Source organism: Scyliorhinus torazame, chromosome 10 (genome assembly GCF_047496885.1).
Source record: "Scyliorhinus torazame isolate Kashiwa2021f chromosome 10, sScyTor2.1, whole genome shotgun sequence".
NCBI classification, from domain to species: Eukaryota; Metazoa; Chordata; class Chondrichthyes; order Carcharhiniformes; family Scyliorhinidae; genus Scyliorhinus; species Scyliorhinus torazame.
In genome coordinates this window covers 202,269,689-202,285,872 of record NC_092716.1, presented here as the reverse complement: position 1 = coordinate 202,285,872, position 16,184 = coordinate 202,269,689, and the positions used below count along the sequence as shown (strand labels likewise).

At 42.8% G+C, this 16,184-nt stretch overlaps 1 protein-coding gene across 1 annotated transcript in view; it reads right to left on the bottom strand.

Annotated features, from left to right (window-relative positions):
• eif3m (eukaryotic translation initiation factor 3, subunit M) overlaps positions 1–16,184 on the bottom strand; it is a 64,941-nt gene that overhangs the window by 22,943 nt on the left and 25,814 nt on the right. The window contains exons 6-7 of the mRNA XM_072466264.1: positions 1,004–1,087; positions 599–698 (exon numbers count right to left, since the gene is read on the bottom strand). Coding sequence (XP_072322365.1) covers positions 599–698; positions 1,004–1,087 — 184 coding nt within the window. The remainder of the gene's footprint in view (positions 1–598; positions 699–1,003; positions 1,088–16,184) is intronic.

Below are 16,184 nucleotides of genomic sequence, written 5' to 3'. Positions count from 1 at the left end.
AGTAGTTGCAGTTGTACTTGACGGAGCATTGTACTGAGTGTTATTAAAGTGCTTACCAGGCTCAATACAACACTAGCGATTTAAAGGATACAAATCAGTTGGCTCCATGATTACCATTTACTAAGGAAGATTACACATCCCATTAAAAAAGGCACCCGAAATAAAAGACAAAACTTTAATACCAGCAAAGCTACAATCAAAGATTTTTCCCCAGCGCATTTCATAAATGGGATAACTAACGCATTGTTACGAGAGAGAACGAACGAACAGGGAAGATTGTTGTCAAACCTAGCTCTTGCACCTAGTCACATGCACCATCAGCACAAAGCAAATCTTGGCTTATGATGTGGAAAATATGGATTTTTTCTTAAAAGAATTGGGTTTTCATTTTATACACAGGATGACAAGACTGCTGTTAAGTTGTAACAATTTGCCATCAAAATATTTTGCCAGACTTTTCCCCTTCATTTTCTAGCAACTTATAGAATTAACTTGTACAATGTTTTAAAAATCTTAAAACGGCTGCACAAATGAACAAGATTGGAGAGGGCAAACAGGCCATCTTATGTAACCAGTCCTAAATGGTTAGACCACTCACATCATGAATGAGCTCTCCTTCCAGGAATCGAACAGGTTTCAAAGCAAGAAGATGGTCAAAAAGAAATGTGTTTTGATCCTTCAACGCTCTTACAATGCATCTGTCAGAGAGAAATTCAACAAAATGTTTACTAATTCCACTGCAAAATATTCCACTTAATTAGACAACTTGCAATCATTACGATAATCTGCAGTATACAATTCAGGACAATTAGGAACTTATTTTTCCACCTAGATCAAAACTACTCAAAAAGCAACTGATATTTATGTAGAAACAAAAAACAGAAAATTCTGGACAATTTCAGCAGATCTGACAGCATCTGTGGAAAGAACATGGAGCTAATGTTGAGAGTCTGGATGACGTCAAATTTAGTGTTTCAGTTTGCACCAAACAAGGTGACATTACCTGTGAGCATCAACTCTTGCTTGTGAAGCATTATCTTCTGTGTAACTGCCCAGCAATTCCACCATAATTTTAGCTGCAGCATCACTGCAAAAACAATTTGAAAAATTAAAAGTATAGCCGATAACAAACTATGGTAACTTAATTTATTTAATCATATTTTAAAAAGACCAGATCAGGTTTCTATGAGGTCAAGTGGTGTTCTAATCAAGCTGTTTAGATGGAGAAGAGCCATTTCTCTGGGGGAATGGTTGGTATCCAGAACCAGGGAACAATCCTTTATTTAAAATATTTTTAATCATGTTTTTTATATTTTAACATTTTTAATAACGTAGCAAAGAAAAAAAAAAACAACCCCCCACCCCCCAATAACCTCAACAAACATTGCACAATGAACCCTCCCTCCCCTTTAACGGCTTACAGTACCCAGCTCTTTGAAATAGTACAAACAAACCCCATCTCTTGTGGAACCCCTCACTCGACACCTCAAAGCAAACTTCACCTTTTCCAGATACAGAAACTGCATTAGATCCCCCAACCACACCGAGGCACAGGGTAGAGCAACTGACCTCCACCCCAACAAGACACGCCTGCAAGCGATCAGCAAGGCGAAGGCCAACACATCTGCCCCCGCTCCAGTCTGCAGTTTCAGCACTCAAATATGGCCCCCAGGGAACTGGGCTCCAAATCCACGTGCAAGACCCCCGACACGGTGAAGAACAACCTCTAAATTCTTGACAACTCAAGGCAGGATCACAACATATGAACATGATTGGCTGGGTCCCACCTACACCACTCACAAGTATCCTCCATGCCTTCAAACAACTGGCTCATCCTCAACTTCATCAGGCGCGCTCTATGCACTACCGTTAGCCATATCAACCTCAACCTCTCACGCGAGGTTGAAGCATTCACCCTCCGCGGCACCTCACACCACAGCCCCTCGCCCAGCGCCATCCCCAGCTCCTCCTCCCACTGGCCTTAACCCCCTCCAGAGATGCCAAATCCTCCTCCAAAATCCTCCCACAGATCAACGATATGACCCATCCCATCACCAACAGCACCCCCCTCCAACAATGAGGGTGGTCTCTTCCTCCCCCCCCCACCAAACAATGAGGGTGGTCTCCCCCACCCACACACACACACACACACACACAACTGTCGCCCTCTCTGAAGCAGCATCCTCCTAATCCTTGCCACCTTACGTGCCCACACAAACAAAATCAACCATTCCAGCCCCATAAAAAACATTTAGGCAAAAAGACTGGTAAGCACTGAAATTAAAACTGCGGCAAAATATTCATCTTAACCGCCTACACCTGGCCTGCCAATGATAGTGGAAGGCTGTCCCATCTCAATACATCCGCCTTGACACTACCCACCAGGCTTGTAATATTCAGGGCACACAGAGCAGGACACAATCCTGAGTCACCTGCATTCCCAAGTATCTAAGGTGGTTAGCTGCCACCTTAAATGTCCCCCCCTCTTCCCCCCCCCCCCCCCCCCCCAGCCCTACCCCCGCCCCCAGAAAAGACACCACAAAACACTCACTTTTCCAAATTTAACTCATAGCCTGAAAAAGCTCCAAATCTCCTAAGCAGTCCCATTATATCCCTCCGCACCCCAGGAAGAGCCTGGGTTGCAGATATATAACGACAGATCATCAGCATACAGAGACAGCCAATGCTCCAACCCCACTACCCACTTCCATTTAGCCAAGCACTTGTGCGGTATGGCAAAGGGCTCTATTGCCAGTGCAAACAGGAGGGGGGACATGGAGCACCCCTGTCCCGCTCCCCTATGTAACAGAAAGTACACAAATGCAACTCATTCATGCGCACACTTGCCTTTGGTTCCTTGTCCAGCAAATGAACCCATGCCACAAACTTGGACCCAATCCCAAATTTCATTAGTGTCACAAGTAAGCTTACATTAACACTGCAATGAAGTCACTGTGAAAATCCCCAGTCATCATCTCCGGCTATGTTCAGGTACACTGAGAAAGAATTAATTCACCTAACAAATAATGTCTTTTAGGACGATTGGGAGGAAACCGGAGCGCCTGGGGGAAACCCACGTAGACACAGGGAGAACATGCAGACTACACACAAGACAGTGACCCATGTTGGCAATCGAACCCGGGTCCCTGGCGCTGTGAAGCAAGTGCTAACCGCTGTGCTACCTTAAGTCTTGTAAGTTTCCATTGATCCAGCATCCAGGAACTCTCTGGGGGAGGTTGTGCCACATATTTCTCTTTTATGGAATAGGGACTTCCTGGTTCTAACTTGTAAGATTGTCCCCATGTGAATCTCTCTCCAACACCGCAAACAAATAGCTCCACTCCACCCGATCAGATGCCTACTTGGCATTGTGCCACCACCACCTTTGGCTCCCTCCCTTCTGCCGGAGAAAGCACCAAAAGCACCACATTCAACAGATGCTGCACATTCAACGGCAACTGCGTGCCCTTTACGAACCCCGTCTGATCCTCCCCAATCATCGTCGGGAGGCACTCCTCCAACTTTAGCGCCAGCGCCTTAGCCAAAATTTTGGCATCCACATTCACATGGGGACAATCTTTTAAGTTAGAGCCAGAAAGTCCCTATTCATAAAAGATAAATATGTGGAACAATCTCCCCAGAGTTCCTGGATGCTGGGTCAATGAAAACTTGCAAGACTTAAGATTGACAGATTAGGTAACGGTGTCAGGGGAAATGGATCAAAGTTAGATTGATGGAACAGAGGCACAAATCAGTTATCATCCATTTGAATGTGGCGGAAGAAGTTGGAGGGACTGAATGTCCTACTCCTATTTCTATAATCAGCAAATCTCTGGTGCCACTGCTTACAGTCAATCAGAACATTTGCTTTTTTTTTGCATGGACAGGAAATTTGCATCATGTAAAAATAAAGGCTACTGCCTCCCTTTGAGCACTACAAATCCTAATTTCTATATTTACAAGTTGCAGAAATTCTGGCTCGAGCATTATGTTCTTAGAGGATTGCTTTGCTTTTTATTTTGAAGTTTCATAAGAGAATTGCAAATAGGGAAAAAGAACTTCAAAAAAAAGTTTAGATATATACTAGAAAATGTAACTAAGATAATTGCTTTAGAAAAGTAACATATCTTAAAATCAATTAAGAATTTGATCTGAGGCTGGGGTTGATGCAGCTAAAGGTGATATATAGAATGCACCTGAAAATCAAAAATGAGCCGGCTGTTTGAGGGAGTAGGGATACTTGTAAACAGTGTGGGAGGGGCCCGGCTAATCATGTACATATATTCTGATCCTGCCCGAAGTTGGAGAAATTGTGACGGTCGTTCTTCAGCACAATGTTGGCCGTCTTGCATGTGGACTTGGAGCCTGGTCCCCTGGGGGCCATAGCAGCGGAGAGTCATGTGATCAATGTCAAATGTGACATTTTAAAAAGTCTGACAATCACCTCTACAGTTGCATTGGTAGCACGGTGCAAAATAAAATATTTCTACAGAAGTTTCTAAGAGTCCTCAAGAATTGCCAAATGTACATTTGCCACAGTCGTAGATTTCAAGCACCAAGTTAATTTTATTTTTCCATACTCTTATAAGCTTACACATTAAAGCCCAATACAGATACAGAACCACAGTGATAGTGCTTATAATTTGCTTATAACCTGTGTTTTAAAAAACGCATTTTTAAAGCAGGGTGGATTTGCAAGAATTTTATTATGAAGTGAAATCATTTTGTAAACAAAAAGGTTTTATCATCAGCATAGATTACTATATTAGGTAACAAGGATCAGGTTTTTTACAAATTCTGAATGAACTGAGGCCCAAAATCCAAGCAAGCCAAACACCTCGGCATAAAAGAAATCAATGCTTCACATTTACCTCTCACTAAAGTGAGCTGAGGCAGTTGTTATGACGAATGTGATATAAAATAGTTACTTTAGAGATATTAGTTACTGTAATGTAGAGATAGGCCAGTCTCATTCTGGTGAGTTCACAGATAAAGGATTTCAGACCGCATGGCAAAGCAAGGAGGAGGTGTGTCCACCATAGGAGGAGACAAGGATGCTGGGTAATAGGGGCCAGAGGAAGGGATTGGAAGTGAGCCAATCAGAATGTCTGACTAGGTCACGAGGGGTATAGGATGACCTATGGGAATCGTGTATGTGAAACTTGATACCATTTGAATTGATTTGCAGAGATCCCTTTGTCTCTTTGTTCATTCGTTTTCCGGGATGTAGGAGACTGGATGTGTCCTATGCTTCTGTGAAATGAATCAAGCTTGCAAGCTAAATAAAATAACTAATGCTGTACCTGCAAATCCATCTCGACTTTTATTGAGGCCACTGACGGGTAAAGAAATTTGGGATTTGACAATTGGTGCCGAAAACCCGGGATTTCTCAAGACGGTTCTGACCAACTGCGAAATCAGAATTAGACTGATTATGAACAGGGAGAGTGGGAAGAAGGGGCCCACAATGTATAGCTGGAAAATCACCGCGCATTGCTTTTTCCCCTCTTCTTATCGTCTGATTAGTCTTGTCACTCGCGGTTGGTACGGAAAGATCGTCTCGACGAAATCAAAGGTCAGTCTGGGGATTAGCAAATTAAACTGATGGGATATCATAATTGATAGTTCAGTTTTGGGTTAATTGTGTTGTTGATTAACTGATGGGACATCGAGAGATGGTTCAGTTCTACGAGTGTTGTTGATTAACTGATGGGACATCGAGAGATGGTTCAGTTCTACGAGTGTTGTTGATTAACTGATGGGACATCGAGAGATGGTTCAGTTCTACGAGTGTTGTTGATTAACTGATGGGACATCGGAAGATGGTTCAGTTCCACGAGTGTTTTAAATCTATAGTTGATTAAGCTAAAATTGTACCCTTGGACTGTAGTGGCGAAAAACACAGTTCTGAGGACTAGTTGAGATTGTGGGGAATTGCTTGGATAAATTTCAAGAGCTGGATGCTGCATGTTGGTTGAAGCAGAAGTCTCTCAAAGGGTTAACAGCAGCAGCCAAAGTTAAAGACGACAGACAGTGCTTCTCACTCAGGCCTTGAGATAACAGCAGCAGCCTGTAGTGTAATCGGATACCTTTCCTTTGAGTCAGTGAACTCCAGCAAAGTTACGTTTTGAATTAATTAAAGGAAACCAGTGAGTTTCTCCACCTCTTTGATAAAAGTTATTATTTTCGAAAGCAATTGATTGAAATTGCCAGAATCTTAAGTTTTACTTACTTGAAATAATGTTTATCTCATTTTATTTGTGAATTAATAGAAACTTAAAGATCACTGACACCATTTTAAAAAAGTGTAAATCTGGAGATGATAGTTGACTTTGCCAACATTTTTGTGAATGTAAGAAAAACTTGTTAAAAGAAAAATTGTTAAGATAAAGAATTAATTAAGTTGTAAATGTTATACAAGTTTGTGTTAAGCAAATCGTAAATTTAGTTCTGAGTTGAGATCAGAGCTAAGCTTGCAAGTTGCAGTAATTCAATTTGAATTTTCAAACATTTTTAAGTTTTAAAAGAACACTGTTAGAACCTTTTCAATCGTTTTGCCAAGAAAAAAAACCACGCAAGTAGAGACAGGAAAGGCACGGGTCAAACAAAAGATGAGCTACGTAGTTCAATGGCTGGCCTTGAATTGACAGAAAATGATTAATTCAATAATTTAAAAATGTCAGTAAAGGTTTTGACTGCACCTGTAGCATTGTCTGCACTAATTCCAGAACCACCAGAGTATAATAATTTATATCCAGTCACTGCTCCCCAGATTCCAATCATGCCAGTAACTCCAGCCCTTTTTCGTTGATAGTGTGGGTCCTGATTTACCATCTTCACGATCAGTAGAGAAAGAGGAGCTCTGTTCCGCAAGCTCAGTTAGCTCTCGGACCAGATCTCGGACAGCGAGAGAAGGGCTTGATCCTAACCAGAAACAATTAAGCATATCACCTAAATCCCTCCAAACCAAGGGGACACCGCAAATTTCAGAACAAAGGGAGCTGCAACAGATGATTTTGAAGAGAAAGAACTCCCTCTAGTGACAGGGAGGGACGAAGTCTTGGAAGAACCAGAGGAAATAGCTAGAGTGCCCCCTGGTGAGACGCGGAGACAGTTGCCGATTAGGAAGATACCAATCACCTGAATTATGCTAGCCACGCCGCACTTCAGCAAGCCCATGCGTTAGACGACGATAGACGGACACAGACCCTGAATGCGTTGAATAGCACATTTCAAAAGCCCATAAATATTTCTGCTATCTTAGACCTAAAACCTAAGAAGACTGAAGAGCCAAAAGAATTTCTGGAGCGTTTTAATTAAATCTACCGTGGGCAGTCAGGCGACTTGCCATATCAAAATGGTCAGAATTCCCCTCAATATTGTGCTATGTTAATGCATTGCCTACCACCTTCCGTGGCTACTGCTGTGAAATGTAATAACATGAATTGGACAGAGAACGACCCTTCCCAGATGGCAAGGGCAGTCAGATTTTATTGGAAGGAGGGTGTAGTCCAGGAAGGAGGCTCAGTTACAAAGGTTAAGACTGAGTATGTAATGAAAAAGGATGATCTGCGACCCCAACAAGCGGCAGAAATGGTAGTTTACCAGCAGGAGCCCCAATATTGTGACTTTGGGTGGGTGGATCAGCGAGGGGGAGGATATCAAACCCACCCAAAGGGACCCTCAGCTCCTTTTTATGGCCCACCGTATGCACCAACAGCTTTACAACCGCCGCCCCCTCTGAGGGGCCATTGGTCTACTGGGAGAAGAGGACAGGGCAGATATAGAGGGAGCAATGCATGTTTTAATTGCGGCCGTGCAGATCACTGGCAACAGGAATGCCCCTTTTAAAAGACAGGCAGCAGAAGGAGGGGGTACCCACCAAGGGGAAGACAGACGAGATACACTGACTTCTCCCAGGCAAACCCTTTCCCAACACAGGATTGACTAGCTAATTTAGTCATAAGGACTCTCCAATCGGACAGGGAACCTATTATCTCTCTGCAGATAGGAGATTAACATCACTCATTTGTAAACGACACTGGAGCAGCCATGTCTTCTGTGCAATCAGAACTTCGACTACCATTATCCGACCACACGCAGCAATTGTCGGGGTTCTAAGGACAGGTGTGTGAGTATCCTATTTCTGAACCTGTGACAGTCACTTACGAGAATAAGTCTGCAGATCATCAGTTTGTAGTGACTACTGGATTGGACTGTAACTTGTTGGCCCGAGATTTACTGTGTATCTTCCAGCTACAGCTAGAGTACGGAGACGAAGGGGTAACGGTCCAATCATGGAGGATGAGACAACAGTGCTATATTTCTATCACCCCCAGTGGTGGACGTTAGACATTGAACATTCACTGCATCACGTTACCCTGGCCTATGACAGAACCGGACAAAACAGGAAGTTGGAGGACAAATACCGGCCATTAATTGGGACCGAATGGCCAGTCAAGGTTACAGCCAGTCACGGGAAAAGAAGGTACAGCCGATTTTGTTACAATATCACCACATTTATGGCCACAGTCAGCTTCGGTAAGCCCTCATATTTCACGTCAGGTCCACGACCAGTACCATGCCAGGGATCTGGGGCAAATGGTAAGGAGGGCAGTGGATCATTCGGATCCAACAGAGTACGCACTTCAAGTCATGCCAGACGGCACTGCCATAAAATATTTTGAGGTCCCTGAAACAATTAACACTCGACTGCAGCATCACTGGGGACATGATGTTTTGGAATATGTCAATCCACAGGTCTGGGCGAAATACCCATCACAAGTGGGAAAGACAAATGTTACACCTATAAAGGTAACGATTAAGGATCATGTAAAGCTACCTTCCATTCGGCAATACCCCCTGAAATCCCAAGCTGCTCCGTCTATAGACAAATTAATTCAAGAGCTGTTGCAACAGGGTATTTTGGTCCCTTGCCAATCAGAATGTAACACCCCCATACTTGCTGTGCCTAAACCAGCCAAACCAGACCAGTACCGATTAGTACAGGATTTACGTTCAATCAATGCCATCGCATAGCCGTTACATGCTCTCACCCTCCAACAGGATATTACGGTGTATAGCTCCCACTCGGTCATCGCACTACTGAGGCAACTGCAGACTCAGCATCTTACCGCAGCTCGTCAGAATAGGTAGGAGATATACCTTTTGAACAATCCACGTCTGACATTTAAACACTGTACCACTATCAATCCAGCCTGTTTTCTTAGTGGTCCCCCTGTCCATGAAGACGCACCTGGCCACGACTGTTTAGCCTTGATTCAGGAAACTACCACAATAAGGGGCGATTTGAGTGACATTTCGTCAGAACAACCTGACATGATTATGTGTGGTCAAATATCCCACCGGGGTTTAGTTAATGACTTACTGCAGGCCGTTCTTATGCCCGCGCAGATTTCCGTTATTAAATGCGCTGCCCACACAAATGGTAAGACCCCAGTTGACATTGGTAATGAACAAGCAGATTGTGCAGCGCGGACAGCCGCGCAAATTCAGCAAGTGATGGTGCCTAAAATGTTAAGTCAGACTAAACGATCTACTATAAATATGTCTGCTTCTGACAAGTCAATGCCAACCATCCAAGACGTCATAAGGTTACAGGAGGACGCTCCTGAGAGTGATAAACAAATGTGGAAACGGTTAGGTTGCACATATGATTCTGTTTCCTCTTTATGGACCACGCCAGCACATCAGACTTGTATGTCTGATGTACTGGATTTATGGGTCATCGAATGTGTACACTTTGCAACTCATTGTGGGGCTCAGGGGACTAGTGATTTGTTGCTGGACACTTGGTGGCACCCTAAAATACAGGGGTTGGCCCAGAGTATCAGTAATCGGTGTTTGATTGGTCAGCAATATAACACCGGAAAAGGTATCCCTTGTGGGATGGGGCAAACCCCGTTGCCCAGTGGTCCCTTTGAGACGCTCCAAATGGATTACATTGAGTTGGAAAGGTGTCAATGTTCTAAATATGTTTTGGTCATTGTGGATGGGTTCAGCAGATGGGTTGAGGCGTATCCGACTACCGATAATAAAGCTGCTACTGTGGTTAAAGTTCTGATGCGGGAAATCATTCCCCGGTACAGTAGACCAGCTCAGTTGCGTTCTGATAACGGGCCTCATTTTCTTGGACAGATTAACCTGCCTCCCTTCTCCAGTGCTATTTTACAGGTGTGGAGCATGATGGGGTGGCTACGCACCGTCTGTGTGATATTTGGCCTCACCTTGCTTGGAGTGTCATTGGCGATGGACATGGAAAAGGGGATTATCATCTATATTTGTAACCCCAACCAATCTACAAGGATACATCACCTATGCAAAGGTGATGTTCTTCGCTGCCCCCATATACGAGGACATGGTATCGACTCATGGAAGGTCGTCAAAGTTAAGGAGAATGCAGGAGTCATGAAGCAATTGCACCGGTCCCGGCGATGGGAAGGGAACATTATATGGACATTGCCTTGTTTTTGGAGTACATGTAAATTTGATTTTTGATGTGTTAAGATTGGTGCGATAAAGGTAACATCAGACCGTCAGGAGAGCGTAGGAAGAGGCTATGAGAGAGAGAGAGAGAGAGAGAGAGAGGGACTAGAGAGAGGACGGGGCGTGTGAGAAGGGAAGTACAGCTAGAACGTAGGTTACCGGGAGATACACTTAAGTTAGTTAAAGGCCAAACTGAGGAAAACCTGGGTAGTATGAATCACTTCTACCAGATTTACCACCGCTTGTATGGCCACGGACGGGTTGTCTGCTACCCGGACCTCGCAGCGGTGTCTAGGTTATTTTCTGTTTCACCGCTTTGGGGCACTCCCCAAACGGTGGTTCATTGTCAGCGTTCCGAGCCACCGCCCGAGCAAGTCACTCTTCCTTACGATCCGGGTTCAGCACCACCGGCTATTTGTCTTCCCCTTCCTCGGGATAATTCCCATTCACAGTACGATAGGCTGCAACGGTGGAGGGCATATATACCTAGCCAATAGGGATTCCCGGTCGTACGAGAATTGTTTCGGCAGTGAAGGATACGGCTGTTTGCTGGTAGAGGTGGAAACGAATATAACATGTCTGTTCCCCACCTGTACGGACAGGAGGTGCCATATCACCCAGGCGTCTGGCCAATGCGTTTGTTACAACACCACTTGCGTTCCATTGAACGCCGGCCTCCAGCTCCTTTGTGGCTGGGGGAATGTCTCTCATATCACTGTTGGGACGAGGGCTTTCCGCATTGCTAGGCGGCCCGAATGGGCGTTTCGAAGCTAGATAATAGGAATTATTTTATTTGTGGCCTTACCATCTTGGGAAATGAAACCTTGGGAGCCCTGGGGGCAATAACCAAGGAATTGTCTCAGCTATGGTTGTTTGCAATGCAGAACCGGTATGCTCTTGACTATCTTCTGGCCCGTGAGGGTGGGGTATGCGCCATAGTGCAGGGCAAGTGTATCATGGGAGTTCAGGACTTGACCGCTAACGTCACTAAATTTATGGATCACATACGGGATCACCTGGACGGAATGCAGGATCCTGGCGCTTGGGGTAACTGGGGATTTGGAGGTTTGGAAGGACTGGTTGATAAATATGGTCATGTATTTAGTGGTGGCTATCGGCTGCATCTTTGTGGGCCCAGCCATCCTTAAATGTGTGATGGGTAGAATGCGGGTTACACTGGAACAGATCAACGCCCCTAAAATCCTAGCTGTCAAAATCCATGAGGGTGCAGCAGATGAAGGGGGGCTACGCCAGGAATTGGAAATGCAGTGACAGATCTTTTTAGATGAGGAACCGTAGCTATGGATTGGATAGTTTGGTTATCATGGAATGATAAAAGGAGGGAATGACGAATGTGATATAAAATAGTTACTTTAGAGATATTAGTTACTGTAATGTAGAGATAGGCCAGTCTCATTCTGGTGAGTTCACAGACAAAGGATTTCAGACCGCATGGCAAAGCAAGGAGGAGGTGTGTCCACCATAGGAGGAGACAAGGATGCTGGGTAATAGGGGCCAGAGGAAGGGATTGGAAGTGAGCCAATCAGAATGTCTGACTAGGTCAGGAGGGGTATAGGATGACCTATGGGAATCGTGTATGTGAAACTTGATACCATTTGAATTGATTTGCAGAGATCCCTTTGTCTCTTTGTTCATTCGCTTTCCGGGATGTAGGAGACTGGATGTGTCCTATGCTTCTGTGAAATGAATCAAGCTTGCAAGCTAAATAAAATAACTAATGCTGTACCTGCAAATCCATCTCGACTTTTATTGAGGCCAGACTGACGGGTAAAGAAATTTGGGATTTGACAGTTAGACAGCACAAATCAATGGCACCGTTTGTCTTAAATTAGTTTTATTGATTTAGGCAGTCATGGCACTAGAAAACTGGATCAAAAAGTTGTTGAGTGCATGACTGGTCTGCTCATTTCAGTGCACACACTTGTAATCTTGCCTCGTTATTCATTTGGCAAAATATCTGTAAGTATGCAGAGGTTTAGCCTTTAAAAATACAAGAAATAAGGCTGCTTTCCTGTGTACTTTAAAAACTTTAAAGACTTTTTCTGAGTCACTTCCTAGGACACAGCTAATTCATACTTCATCGTGACATTCAAGTGGTTTAGCATTTATTTTTCAAAACAAGTTAATGATTCGCAGCTGCTTTACAAAAGGGAAAAAGTGGCACTACTGTTGATTAAAATGAAGTACAATTTATCTCTGCTAAAACCAGCACATTGATGCATCAAATTTGTTACAATTTAGGATTGCCATTTAGGAGTACCTTTCCAGGAAACTAGATCCAAATGTCCTAGAGTCTGACATGGAAGACTATAACAAACTACAGAAGGCATAAATTGTGTTCCAGCTGGGGTTTAAGATGTTGGTTTTAAGTATGCAGATCAAAAGATTAAAAAAGATCAAAACTACAAAGTGAAGAAAAAATACAAAAACGCATACATCAAGTTTTATAGGAAGTGACAACGTCCCTTGAGACACTGAACAAAATTATATTGAGAGAATTACAAACTTGGTCAGTTTTTAATTTCCGACAGTGATGTGACACTTCCAAACTCTAAATATCACTGCAATAGGATTTTTTTTAAAATTATATGACCTGTCTTAGCAAGAATATAAAGCACAAGAGGCAGCCATTCTCTCCACAATGCCTGTGCCAGTTCTTAGAAAGCACTATGTAATTAGCCCCCATTTCGTGGCTCTTTCCCAAAATCAAAAGATACGCAACATTCCAAATGAAATACCCCCAGTGTTGCCAGTGCATTGACCAAACAGCAGAAAGCACACCTCTTGCTAAATTCAGTGGTTTGCTAACTTTATTTATTAAGGTCATTAGGAATTGCCGGAAGAACCATTCCAAATATCAATCTTCGCCAACATTTGAAAGTTTGGGCAGGATAGATTCAACATGGTATCAATATTGTAGTACTGTTGAGGGTTTCAGTGTAGGTTTCTTGCCAGGCATAGCAGAATATGTTAGTTTTTATCTTCACAGAATATTGTTACCTGCAAGATGACAGAAATCAGAGGTGCATGGAACTAAAGCCCAAATAGTTGAATGGAAATTTGAAGCAGGGCAGGTCAACCTGTAGTTTAGTGTCAGCACTGAACCCTTGCAATCCTATTGAAGGCCCAAGCATCTACACAAACGTATATTTATTTTGTACGCTTGAGGATTTTAGAAAGAGTTTTTTTTCTTAAAATACTGTTTCAGAATTCCTGAAATGAGAAAAACAAAGTAGATTGTTGACAGGAACTTTGAATATCAGCAAATGAAAAAGAACGTGGAAATTAATCTTCACACACAGTATTCCCTATCCCCACTGATGTACCATGGCACAGATTGAACATCTCTACTTTAAATACTGCTGAGAGAAAAGGTTGGTTTTGGTTGAACAGGCAGCACAAAAAAAAATAGACGTGATCAAAAGAACACAAAGCCCTATTATGTTGTGTTCCCAGGGACCTGTCAGAGAGAGCATCCCTACAAGGAAACATATTGCAATAAGCATTCAGAACAATCATCCCAGTGGTTTGAAACTGTTCCCCAAGCATAACAACCCCGCAGATAACCTGAAATTGCCCTGCTGCTTTTAGTAATGGCCAAATTTTAATCTTTATTAAACAGATACTGACTTATCAAATGTTATCATCTGACAAATTTGTTTCTTACCAGGGCAGGTGTTGACCAATTAACTTAAGTAGGTAACAGGTGTAGGCCATTCAGCCCTTAAAGCCTGTTTCCCACTTTTGAATTTGATCAGTTGATCCTGCATTTCAATTCTATTTACCGGTCTCGAAAGACAGAGCTGCATTTCTATAGCGCCTTTGATGAAAATCCAAAAGCACTGTACAGTTAAGAAAGTACTTCTGATGTGTCGTTACTGTTGCAATATACGTAATATGATAGTCAATTTGCACACAGCAAACTCCCACAAACTAATGTGATAATAACCAAATCACCTATTTTGGGATGTTGACGGAGGGGAAATTAGCGCTCAGACAACTGCTCTTTTTCAAAATAGTACCAGGAGTCATGTATATTTGAATGTAGCCGGAGCCTTGCTTGAACGTCTCATCTGAACGCACCTCAGACAGGGCACTACTCCCTCAGTGCTGTACTGGAATGCAAGGCTAGAATGGGACTTGAACTTACAACCTACTGACTTGGAGAAGAGAGTGCTGCCTACTCATTGCTCGATTCGATAACCTTCAATACCTTTACAAAAATCAATCACTCCCAGTTTTGAAATTTTGCAATTGACCCCCACGCCAACAGTTTTAATTTGGGGATGGGGGGGGGGGGGAAAGAGACGAGACTCCAGATTTCCACCATTTTGTGTACACCTGAACTTTCCTCAGGGAAATACAAGCCTCCAAAATTTTCATACAACCACTGGAGATAGGAGAAACACCTCTGAAAAACCAAACACCAGACAATTACAGCAAAATGAAGAATGCTGCTTAGGTTATGTAACAATATTGCTCAGTAAATGATGCAATTCATTTGTCACTGCTCAAGTCAAGCAAATCAATTAAGCTGGAGTGTCAACACAGTCAGATAAGCATCTTATTGCTGACTATACTGGGAACTGGAGTGTGAAATCCCAATAGTTTGGAGTTTCAGACAAATTGTAAATCCTGAACTACAGTGTAAACAAGGTCGGCAGCTTAGCAGGTACCAAACTCTTCCTTCCTGTTAGGAGTAGCCTTTAAAGGCCATTGGAACCAGAGCACTACAGAGCTGGAATAAACAGCATTAGGAAGACAGTTCTGACCTGGAAAACAATTCTGTAAAATAACCCGTAAAAAGTTGCAGCAAATTTGGTTTACAAAGCAGCACGCCTACTGAATTTTTGTCCTTTTGTCATGCATTAAATTTCTATATGATCTACAGAAAGATATTCTGGATTGTGTTCAAACAAAGCAACGCATCTTGGGCACGAGATGACAGATAGGCTGTTCAAGCTTTGCTCTTAATTCAACCCTTTGATGTGCAACTCCTTTTCAACTCACCATCTGCTGTATTATTCCATATGTAAATCAAATATATATTCAAAGAATCAAAAACAAAAATCAATAGTGGAAGAAACTAAGTAAGATTATTTACAGAGTTTCCACCTATACAGTTAATTGATACGGAATTTTTGATGAAGCTCAAGAACCAGCAGTGATTGCACTTTTGATTTAAGTACAGGGTTTTTCTTGAGCAATCAGATGTAGTCAATTGGTGAAAAGATTAAACCGATGAACCCGAGCACATTTATCAACTTTTCTATCCCTGAGAAAAGTTGATTGAGAGAAACCAACTTTGAGTTTCTGTACTTGTTTCTTATGAACTATTATTGATTCAGTTAATCATAAAATTAGAAATTAAAACTAGTCTCAGTAATGATGATCATGAAGCGACCAGATTGTCATAGAAAGCCTTCTGGTACACTAATGCAATTTCTGGTTTTAAAAAAAATCATTTTATTCGCCACGTTTTCAACATTACCTGATGTAGTATAAATAGGACTCCAGATCCGCAACATGTGGCTGCCTCTTAATTGCTCTCTGAAATGGTCGAGTAAGCCACTAAGTTGTATAAAACCGCCCAAAAATGTTAAATAAAAACAGATGGACTATCGACTTAAGCACACCCCAGCCAGATCATCCTGTAA